The following is a 12,647-nucleotide window of genomic DNA, read 5'->3' on the forward strand; positions in this document are numbered from 1 at the left end:
ATGTTTGTATTGAATTATAATTTTTCGAGTATGAAGTATGTATCTACTGTCAATTCTTCTGCAAAAATTATCATAAATGGGGAAGTTATATTTTCGCCAAATAAAACTTTGGAAAATAGAGTTTTGATTGAATACAATGATGTGACAATTAGAACTATTAGAAGTAAAAACGAAGCGAAAATGATAGATAAAGTCATGGCACTTTGTTATTCTTTGCATGTAAGTTTTAATTTGAAGTAATTTTAATAGGGCGTTACATTTTAATAATATGATATTTCCTTTTTGAACAATTTAATAATGAATAATTTATTATTTAATTATTATTACTAAATATATATTTTTTAATATTATAAATTCTTAAATTCTTTCAAATATCATTATCATTAATGTAATAAATAAATTAATTAATATTTCTAATGAAATATTTTATATATTCATATTTATCGAATATATATATATATATTTAACAAAGTAGATTTTTAAAAGCCGCGAGATATTTTTGATCATGTGAGTTTATGATATGAATAATCGACTGCATATCTCATTAAAATACAATACTCAAAGCACAAGCGTTTCAATCCACTTAAGTGATTGCTTTGTTCCATGCATTAATTGAAATATGAATTAAAATTAGTTGTAATGATTCGCTTATCTGTGAATTATGAGAAAATCTGTTTTTTAGAATGGAAATTAGGAATGCAATAAGCGAAATATAAAATGCAATATCAAAAATCATGATATATAAGAATAATATGGTTTTTGCAAATTTACTTAAACTTTTTAAATTTGGATAAAATTAAAATTGAAATTGATAATTATGCGCGAATATTAATGTGAATAAAATATAAAAACTTGAGACTTACTAAAATTATATCTTGAAATTATGATTTATTAAAATTATGACCATTAATGATATGAAATTATGATATACGGAGGATGATGAGGAAAAGAAGGATGATGATTTAAAATAAGAAAAAAAAAAATCCCTAAAAATTTGTGCTAAATTTATATAAATATTTTATACATATATCTTATACAAAAAAAAAATAGATATAATTATTTATATATATATATAAACTTAAAACATTTTTCTAATAAAGAAATGTAATTTTACAGATGAATAAAACGAAAACCGATAGCATCACTATCAGATTACACTTCTTAACAACAATTCTAATACTGATGTTTTCAGCAATTATTAGCAGCAAACAAGTTGTAGGAAATCCAATAGAATGTGTTCATACCAGGTACGAAAAAATAAATAATCGATTAGAATTTATTATTTTCAATTATTTTATATGACTAATCTTCTAATTTAATCTAAACATATATTGAATAATTGTATCACGTAATAAACAAATATGAGATTTCATTCTAAAATATCTTAATTTAATACGATATTTTATTTTGATCATTGAACGATTATTTGTGCTTCACTGATTTCATTCTTTTGTATAAATTTTCTTGTATAAACTTACATATATATTTTCGTTTGTATTTTATTTTTGTTGAATGCGACTGCAATCGCTATATACATACTTATATTAATTGATGGCAGGTGTCACTTCTATTTTTGTTTGTCTTCATACGCCATCTTTTCTTCTTTTTAGTTTAAGATGCGCATGCGTGATTTATGGTCGTGTGTTTTTAAACGATAAAATATAAACGATTGTATTGCTTTTCGAGATAATATTTCATATTATCCATATTCAATTTTGAATATGTATATAATTTTGCAGTTTAATATAGCAAATATATTGCTTTTGGTAAGTCTAATTCATGTTTCAAATAAATTTTGCTCCTTCTGTGCTATTTCATAACCTTAAGCTTAATGAGGATCTGATGGTCCAGATGTTGCATGTATATTTTTGTATTGCGTAAAATATTTCAAAATATGTGAATTTTGGCAATTTATATATAACATAAAATATGTTTCAGTGAAAAAAGAAATCGATATTTTGTGTCATTCGGTTTATAAAGAATTATTTTTCATTTGAATATTTTTATTGTCTTATCATTTGATTTATCTATTTTTAGTTTTATATCATAGTTTATCTGCTGATATTTATATGTATAGTTTTAAACAAGAAGTTGAAGTAGACTCTTGATGCATATGTTCCAAACGGATAAAATTAGATTAAGTTGTCTATGATCGAGATTTGATTAATAGCAATATAATATTAAAATAGATGCATTTGATTTTCAAATAAAACGTTATATAAATAATCGATTATGAATATTTTTAAAAATTAGATGACACTCAATGCATATAATCCTGCGAAATATTATTTTTTTTCTTATAAAATTCCGGAATTACTTGAACATATATAATACATAAATTTCAAGTTTTTTTCGAGAATGAGCATATCATACGCAAATAAATCTATTATAAATAATTTCCAATAAATTTAGAATATAATCGATAAATCAATTTATATATGAATTTACTATTTTTACTTTTGTTTTTTTTAGTTTTACTATTTTCTTTCTATTTGTTTTACATTTTATTTTATTTATCTTTGCAGAGATATATCCGTTGAGGCTTTCAATTCATATTGCTGGATACACAGTACATATTTTGTGACTAGAGCTATGCTGGGTACCAATGGCATAGACGTTGTGGCACCTGGAGTTGCGCCTTCTTATGGAAGTCATCATTATGATCAAGGAGACGATATATTTTCCAATAAGAAAACAATAAAAAATGTAAAATATTACCAGTGGGTCGCCTTCGTCTTAATATTACAAGTAAGTCAAGTATTTTTTATGCTTATATTTAGATCACATGTCAAATAAATTTAAAAAAAAAATCTATTCGCTAAAAATACGTTAAACTTGATTTCCATTACATATATATTTCTCAAGAGACATTTTCAAATAACAATTTCATTATAGAATTAATAACGCTCATTCGTAATTAGTGTATATATAAACACAAATTTTAAATTAAAATAAAGCAATTCTTTTGAAACGATCCTAAAAATTTGTTTAAATTTGAAGTAGAAAGACAATTGTTTCAAAAGTCAAATGTTTTGTATAAATATAACATAAATTCAAAATAATTAATCATTAATCATATTTGTATATATTATTAACACAAATCTCAATAATCGTATAAAAAGCGACCCATCGTGTTACCAAATCTGTGTAATGCCAGATCAACACGTTTTCCTAATGAAACACGTGTTCCCGAGGAAAGCACACAAATAGAACTTGCCAGTACGGATATGATTGATTTGTGTTTAAGGAGTCGGAAAACGGGAAGTGAGCTGATTGACGTGTAGGTGTTTCCGACCGTTTCGGTTTGAGCACAATGCGAAATTGATTATTTTGTTTTTCACGATACACACTGCCTTTGAACCCCTTTTCTACGTTGGATCTGTGACAAGAACTCGAAAATGGAGAAATGTATACTTTGTTCAAATATTGTTATTTTCTTTAACCTAAATGTTGTTTCAAATGTGTTTAATTCTTTTTAAAATTAAATATCGTTAATTATTAAATATTATACACATATATATATATATATATATATTTAATATTTTTTTCATGCTGTAATTCGAGAATATAAAATTATAAAATTATAAAAGAATATAAAATTATGAAATCTAATATTTTTGATATGTTTGTATATTTTTCAATCTGTAAATATTTAAATATTCCTTCGAAATTTGTAAGTTTGATATATTACTACAAATTGCTTGAATAACTATAATTTATGACGTCTAGTTAGTTCAATATATGTATTCAAAGAAAAATCACGCGATTCTCGTTTATATTGAAATAAAAAAAAATATTTATATTTTTTTTTTAAAAATTAGAAATCTGTTTTGAATATTCTTATCGGGGAATATAAATAATTATTTGTATTATTTTTTAAACTAATATTTGAAGAAATGTATCGAGATATTTTAAGATATAAGATATATTTTAAGATATTTTATATTGCTGAGCATGTTGATCGAAATATTCTATATCGAAAAAGCCAGGTTGCAAGTGTTCGATCGTGGCCAATGTGTAAGCAACTGGCACGTGGACGGTTGCTGCCTACTAGACATTTTCTCATAGATCATTTGGCCACGTGGTCTCCGTCTAAATTAACCTTAAGAACGCGTTTCACGTCACATTATCGAGTATCGAAGTTTCTTCTTATATATTTCGTCGCTTCTTCCCTTTCGTAACGTTACGCGAATATCGCGGTATTATAGCGACATAAAATACTATTTAGAGAAATTTGATGATTGTTTTCTCTGAAAATACAGGGGAGCTGTGAAAATATTAAAATTGCAATACGATGGTTACACTTTAAAATTAAATGCTCTCGAAGCATCCTCCTCGCGATTTTTCATTACTTCTCACTTTTCATTTATTTTTCAAGTTTTATATATTTTTTTTGTCGTTAATTCCATCTATTTCAATTCGACAATTTTACCTATAATTAATCAATTTCCATATTTCAAATCACGTTAATTAACCAGAAAAAATTTTATTTTTTTTTTATCGTAATATTTTACGATTGGAATATTAATAATAATGAAATATAAATACTCTTTACTAAAAAGAAGTTATGTAGGAACAAGAATCCTAGGAAGAAGAATCCTTCACTATCTATTCCCTCTTTACCTCTTTCTTGGCCGTGCATTTTATCACACGTATGTTCACATATTCCCTTTCAAAATAAATTGAAGAATATTATTGTGCATATATTATACAAAAATTATTTTCAATTATGAGGTTATTTGAGAGATTCAGTAAATCTTGCCCTTCTCAATCACACGATTGGATTAGTATATGTATTCATGTTGGCAAATAACAAAACAGGAAACAAAAAAAAAATAAAAAATAAAAATACACGTGAAAATAAGTGTTTCTCTTCCAATTCTCCCTGATAAATCAGACTTTTTCCCAATTATTAATATACAGTATCATAGAATTACGTCCACGTAATTTTATAAATCGTATCAGGCGTTAATAAAATATTTCGAAATCGACTATAACTGTTGAACGATATTTCGCAAATCCATCGATAGCCATTTAGGTGATAGAGAACGGGCCAAATACACGGCACGGCACGGCATTATTAAAACGCCTATCCACTCGAGTTTTCGCGGGTTCGAGCAACGTCTCTCTTTCTCGCGTCGCGGCGCGTTTCGACGTCGCGCCTCCAACGCTCTCGAGCGATTTCGGGCTTTGGTGTTTCTATTCCTGGAGCGGGTTGACTCCTCGCTCGGCTCCTACGGGAGGTGCTATGCCCTGGCTAGCAAACAGTCGAGCGGAGTCGAGCGGAGTCGTGTCGAGTGTTTAACGTGATTTTATGTGGCGTGTGAAAGCTGTGCGCGCGTGCCGTTAAATATTAAATCGAAAAAAAAAAAAAAAAAAGAAAAAACACTGGTCCATTCATCAAAAGAAAAGAAACTCTGTCGATAATTTCTGTTCTTTTTTTTTTTTACTTGCTGATTTTTTTCTCTCTCTCTTCTTTTTCTACTCTTTTCTCGTTCCTTATATTATCGAAGTATTTTATCGTATGCACGCGTGACAGTGTTTGAAAAATTTTATTTCATGGTTTTGTTGATTTCTCTCGGTGAGAACGGGTTACGGGGAGATATGGAACTAGGCAAGAAAGTTTCGGTATACGTTAAGCAAGCTCGAGTAACAAGTTGTGTTATGGAATAAGAAATTAGATTTTTTTTAAATGAAATTTTGTGAGTATAGGATGATATATAGAATGATTTTTTTTTTTTTTTTTTTAGTGCAACTTAATGTTTCACTGTATATCTTCTTGATTCTTTAAAAGTATAGACATTGATAAAAAAGTTTTTCTATAATATTTTATTATAGGAAAAATATTGAAATAATTTTGTTTTAATACAAAATAATATAATAAAAGAATAATAATAAAATTGTAAAGATTATTTATGTGTATCCAGGATTATTAATTTTTTTACCTTAAAGATATTTTCCGCCAACTCTGTTAGGCTCTATTACAACTTTCATTGAAATTACAATTTTTAGGTTAGGTGAGTTTCTTTGTACGACAATGCATTTTGTTGTCCGAGATAATTTGAATCATCCATTGATGATTTTCGTTAAAAAGATCGGTGTTTCAGAGTCGCACTGTCTTTGCCGGTTTCTCAGTGGCGCGTCGGTGAAAATTTTTCAATTACCCCGACTATTTTCGGGCTTGAGCTCAGTACGATATATTTATTAGCGTCGCGACACCACGCGCGCGAAATCGATCGCGTTTGACGTTCGTTTATCGATTACGATAGATCGGCCGTGTTAAGTGGTGAATCCGTTTCAGAATAAAGGATAAATTTTTTCTGAAGTGAAAATCGATAATGTATTGAATAACTTAAAAAAAAAGATGCGAATTCAATTCAGTGTAAAAATTTTTGAGACATGCTTTCGAAAATTAATTTTCGCTAACGAAAATGAAAATTATTTTTGAATAGTCATCTAAAAATGCGAATTTAATAAAAGAGAAAATTTTCTTGAATTCTCGAGAATATTTTCCATGGAAGGTATTGCATTGATTGTTCAAAATTATCTTTTTTGAGGATCAGAAATATATAAGAAATAATAAAAATATATTCTCTCACTTGAATGTTCATAAATCTGTATAAATTTTATCCTAGAATCATATATGCATAATAAAGAATATAGATTAGATAATTCGTAAAGAAATAGCTTTTTAATGATTCTTTAATTTTTTTTTTATGAAAAATTTCTTATTTTCGTCTCATTTTTTTAATCAAGAAAATAGAAAAAATTAAATCAAATTTTTTTTGAAAATGAAAAATATAGATCGATGTGATTATTTTTTTCTTAATTAACAATTAATTTTCTATATTTTTGTTTATATATTAACATTTAATTAAAAATCGTTAAAAAAAAAAAAACTCGATGATTTCATTTCCAAATTTTATTGATCGTAATTCATTTGTGTACGTGGATTGCGCGGCAAACAAATCGATTTTGTGCAATGAAAGGAATCATATGTTTTTTGTTTGGCAAGTGTTGAGTTTGGTATTCGACGCGTGTCCGTGTCGACTCATTCTTCGAACGTTTTATGCGCCTTCTTGACCGTTCTCAATTAGCTTCGGATTTCCCGAGAAATTTGAAAGAAAGAGAACATTGAAAAAGAAAAAAAAAAAAAAATAAATAATGACATATAATAAATTCGTTTCGTAATATTCGATATATTACGAAAAATATTATTTCGACGAGGAAAACGTTCGAAGTTACAAGTCAGTTTAAGTTTAATTCAAGGTAAATTCGATTTTTATTTTTATCACTTTTATTTTATCGTAAAAATTATGTTTCGTATTATCGCGAATTTACGTTATTACGATTGTTCAAATAAAAAGTTATTACCATCGATCGAAGAATATTGTTTCAAAATTATTTCCTTCGATATTTATTGTCGATTAACTTAATCACAGATTCATTTTTATATTGATAAGGATCATTGTAATTAGATAATTGTAGATGATGTATATGTATACGATAAATTTACAATAAAATATTCTTATTTATATTATCATCTAAGATTCTATGGATTGTGGATAGCTGAACATATGGCATATGCAGATTTTGAGATATTAAGAGAAATAGTTCTTAAAAAAAAAAAAAAAAATTTTTGACGCGCATTCTTTTTATCGGCCGACACCCATTTCGAAAAAATAGTTTTTTAAATATCTTGAGAACTGGACGATGTGGAAAAAACTTTTTTTGCATATTTTTGAATTGAGAAATTCAATTACGCGAAAGAAATTAACTTCTTTGTACGATACATTGAAAATTTTCAATTTTTTATCAATTTTTTAAAATTAAATTTATATTATTATTAATTTAAACTTACGATAATTTGAAAACGTATATAAACTACAGATCGAAATAGAGGAATATTAGAAATATTATATTTTTGGAATTTTTTATTTTTTTAATATTATTAAGAATTTTGTTAATAAGATTATTATCAATTTATATAATCATATTTCCAATAATGAAAGTTATCGAAGAATATATAAAATAGTAAAAATGATAATAAATATAGATCCAATATTTTTTATTAATTTCTCGTTTCAAAAATATTTTAAATCACAAATTGAAAATTGAAAAAATCACAAATTGAATTTGAAAAAATTTCTGATCGTACAAAAATTCTATCAATAATCTTTTCACGGTGAAAAATTTCAATTTTTTATCAATTTTTTAAAATTAAATTTATATTATTATTAATTTATAATTTATATTTATAATTTATATTTATAATATATATTTATAATTTCTAAGCAAAAGATTAAACACGCGAGTGAACATTGTCGTAAGATCATTGTGTTCCAACCATATTTGGCTACGATTAATTTACATGAAAATTGGAACAGTAATTCCCTATCACGTTAAAGTTAGATTACAATTTACCACATTGTAGCCAACCTCTCGCCTGTTCCAAACGAGATAAATTTATTAACGTGCACCGCAAAATGGGTTCGTTGAACGATACGAGAAACACACGTTGGATCGTTCATCCTTCAAATTGTTTCAACTTGAACAACGTTCTAATTTTGTTGACACGTATATCAATAAAGATTTTCTACATTCTGAATCAACTGGATTTCCAACTCGAAGATCGTGACCTCCAACGAGGTCGCCTCGAATGATTTTCGAGAGGATTTATTAATTTTATTTATAGAGAAGCGTTCCAAGATGGAAAAAGTGAATGTAATTTCATTTCATTCCGTTGAAATTAATTGGAATTAATTTATTAAAAATTTGATTCCTTCTCTCTTTTTTTTTTTTCGTTTCGATTGGAACATTTCGTGAAAATAAAAATGATCAAAAAAGTTTATTTTAGAGAAAAAAGAATTATGTATTTGTCAATGTGTTAAATTCGAGATATATTTAATAAATTAAAATATTTGATAGAATAAAAATTTGTTACAAATTTGTTACGATTTGATATATTAGTAAAAAAAAAAAGATCTGTTTTTTTTAATCTTCTAGTATTATATTTTATTTTCAACGAAGTAATAGAATTTTTTTATACGTCTTCTTTATAATTTCTGCGAATATTCTCGTTAATTAAAAAAAATATTCATTTCGATAATTTTTGTTACGATCAAAAAAATCTGTTATATGATATCTTCTACATTTTCAATTAATAATATTTCAATCTCAATTTTCCTTTTCGTTAAAAATTTCAGCAACGTAAATTACATTTAACTATTTATAAATATCGATTATTTTTTTCAATTGAAAATTCTCTTTAATAATATTTCGTAACATATATATATATCTCTTTTTATTCATAATACGAATGCATCTTCCATTTCCTGTTGGAAACCGGAAATTAAAAAGCTTTCGAAATTATCCAAGTTCATTTATTTTTAGATAATTATAATAGCCAAAAATTCCCTCTTCATAATTATATAAAAATATTTTATTTTTATAAATGACTCAAAATCTATTAGAAATTAAAAAAGAAATATTAAAAATAAATATAAAATATTTACGATCATCTCTATAAATCTTCGATATTTTTTGCAATGTTCATCCCAAAAGAATCGCTATATTCACTTCTATTAATATATTGAAATGAATACAATAATTAAATATCGCATCCTTTGCTACTTTAACAGTTCCATAATTTTATTCCATACTTAACCACTAATAATTCTCTGAACATCTATTTGCTCGGATAATCAATATATATTCCATATATAATTTCGATCTTGTGACAATCTATTACTACTTGTACGTATTAAAAATATTTGTCATAGAAATTCTTATATAAATAATTAGAAATAAAAATAACTATGACGATTTTTCAAAAATATCGCTTATTTTATTATTAGTTTATCCATCAGATTATATGTGCTAAAATAAATTCTCTGCATCGAATTGTTTTGTCTTCGAAAACGAAAAAAAAAATTCTTGTGCGCGCCCTCTGGATTGTTTCACGCGACGCCGTAGCGTTGTCATCGAAGCGCGCCTTTTCATTGGTGACAAATCTTATGGATCGCTTCACGTGCTGACACGTTTATCCCTGTATCCTTCCATTTTGTGGGCGGAGGAGAAGGGAGGGGGGAGGGGGTATTCGTGTGTTCTTCAACCGGTTTTTATTAAGGGATTTATCGACTCGACGATGATGCTTTATTGCTCGTATCCCTGTGGAAGAAAGTGCTAACGGGGCGTAATAGTACCGTAATTTGTGCGATGCAAGCTATACATGTTGCTATACATGACTTTTTTTATCGAATATTCCACGAGTGTAGAACACATGAATACTTTATATATCTCGTCGTAACAAGACTATTATAAAAGATTATTTTTTATTTGATCGTTATTGGTATTCTATTACAATTATTTCATTTAAACAATTAATACACTTTGTTTTGTAATTTGTATTTAATTCGATGCGTTTAATTGAATCATCTATTCAGAAAAATATATTATCAACGGATGATAATAATAACTAGAGTAACTAGACAAGTAACTAGGAAATAAATTACCACGTGTAGAAAGAAATCAAGAAAAATAATTCAAAGAAAGAAGAATGAATAAAAGCGATAAAATTCGCTACATGCAAATTAATAAACGATAAATAAACAATTGTATAATTTCGAAGAATTAATCTCTCGGTCCGCGACACAGGGAACAGGCTCGAAGTAGTAAAGTTAGTAGTCAAGTGGGAAAATGTATTTTTGCCTTGTGCGTGTTGTCATCGTGTGCATTTCCGTGCGGGCATCGGTTCTTCGCCTGGTCTCGTTTGAAACAAATAGCGTGCGTACGCGTAAACGCTAAAATAGAATGGCAGGCATATTAAACAAAGCTACGATACCGTGAATAAGACCCCTTTACCCAATTCCCGTACTAGTCCATGTCTCGCACAATTTCCTATAACACTACAACTCCCAACATTATTGCCATTGAATATGATTAATCGTTAAACTGGTAATTAATAGGCAAGATCAGGTGTCAAATACAGTGATATTACGTACAGTACCTAGAATGTAGTTCAGGGGGTTGATTCATCAATTGAAAACAGCAGTAAGAAATGCATATAAACACACGTCCTATTTGACTTTCTTTATGAGATAGTATATAACGAGTTCTGTGTCCCGTCATTTAACATTTGATTATTTTCACATGAGATGATCGAAACGAGTATATATACCATACTTTGTGATTCAAGCTTATAGATGTCTTGTCAATGATCTGGTTATTCTCAATATATTCCAATATTTCTTCTAATATTTTCCGTGTGCTCCCAATATTGAAAATTTTGTGTAAGGATGATCTAGATATGACTCTTTGTATGAAAAATAAATAGAAAATAAAGAATGATATTATTGAAAAATATGGTTTTCATGTTTCTGATAATATACAACATTTTTTTTGATACAATTTTTCTTTTTTTAAACTTTGAATTTATTTTTAACAAATTGAATGCAAAAGGATACATATAAAAATAATCTTTTTCTGTAATCAAATATAAATAGACTTAAAGAAGATTAATAAAATATCAAATTATAAAAATATACTCATAAAAATGAACTGATGCCACATTCAATTAAAATATCATAAAATATTAATACTATTAATGTAATGATTAAAATGATTCATATATTTGTAATATATTTAAACAATTTTCTAAAACTGATTTTTTTTTTAGTGAGAGTTTTTTAATAGATTTTCTTTATATTTATCGAGGATGTGATTTGTTAAAAAAAATTTTAATGGTGAATGAGAAACATATTTACATGGTGATCATTAAATCTAGGAATGTTATAAGTGTAGTATACAAAGTGCAAATTTTCTTTAAATGGATATTTCTGTGTTAAAATCAAATGATTTATCTCAACTGCCATTTACCAAATAAACAAAATAATTATTCAATAAATGAAATAATGAATGTTCAAAAAAAGATATAAATTTTTTATAATCTCACATCTCTTCATCGATCGATTGAAAAGAAGATATTTCTTCAATATTGAAATACGTGTTTCTCTTTTTTTCCAAGAAAGAAAGCAAAGAACAAAAGAAAGAAAGAATCTTAAAGACATTTTTATTAAGAAAAATCATTCCAAGCACATTGAAAACATGAATTTATCCGACGAATATTCAAAAGTATCCAAGAGAGCACATATTTGGACATCCATATCCTCGGACACTTAAATCGAAGAAAATTTGTGAATCAAAAGCAAAAGCATTAGTGGAAAAATGATATAAAGTAAAGAAGAATGAGTGAAAGGAAATTAACGACGACAAAGGATCCGACCGATTTAAAGGATCCCACGTCGGCGATTTCTTTCGAAGAAAACGCGGCCGAATTGCAAGAATTTCTTCTTTTTCCATCAAACATTCATCTCTGTCAACGTTGGAACAACTTCAAACGAATAACGAATAAAATTTTTGAACCTTGAGACGAACATAACCTCTTAACAAAAACGCCTCGTATTTTAGGTTAGGTTAGAAACCGGATCAAAGAGATCGAAAGATGTAAAAAGTATTAAAAAGATCGACGAACGATGTTTGGAATCGTTGGTGATTCAATAATACACCGTTTCGTCGTGTAACAAAAAAAAAAAAAAGAGAGAGAGAGAGAAAACGAAGAAACTTTATCGTTTCTTCAAATATCCAAG

General features: G+C 27.1%; 1 protein-coding gene across 1 annotated transcript; it reads left to right on the plus strand.

Annotated features, from left to right (window-relative positions):
• On the plus strand, positions 1 to 3,322 carry LOC122718867 (innexin shaking-B-like). The gene is made up of 4 exons (XM_043944243.1): positions 1 to 219; positions 1,117 to 1,247; positions 2,526 to 2,748; positions 3,248 to 3,322. Exons 1-4 carry the CDS (start codon positions 1 to 3, stop codon positions 3,266 to 3,268), a joined length of 594 nt encoding a protein of 197 aa, XP_043800178.1. The 3' UTR covers positions 3,269 to 3,322.
• The last annotated feature ends 9,325 nt before the right edge of the window (positions 3,323 to 12,647 follow it).

The sequence above is a fragment of the Apis laboriosa genome, unplaced genomic scaffold (genome assembly GCF_014066325.1).
Source record: "Apis laboriosa isolate Shangri-la unplaced genomic scaffold, ASM1406632v1 scaffold68_cov148, whole genome shotgun sequence".
Classification (NCBI taxonomy): domain Eukaryota; kingdom Metazoa; phylum Arthropoda; class Insecta; order Hymenoptera; family Apidae; genus Apis; species Apis laboriosa.

Coding starts and splice junctions, on each gene's coding strand:
- LOC122718867 (XM_043944243.1), top strand. CDS start 1: ATGTTTGTATTGAATTATAATTTTTCGAGTATGAAGTATGTATCTACT. Junction 1,248..2,525: donor ATAGAATGTGTTCATACCAG/GTACGAAAAAAT, acceptor TTATCTTTGCAG/AGATATATCCGTTGAGGCTT. Junction 2,749..3,247: donor CCTTCGTCTTAATATTACAA/GTAAGTCAAGTA, acceptor TTTGTGTTTAAG/GAGTCGGAAAACGGGAAGTG.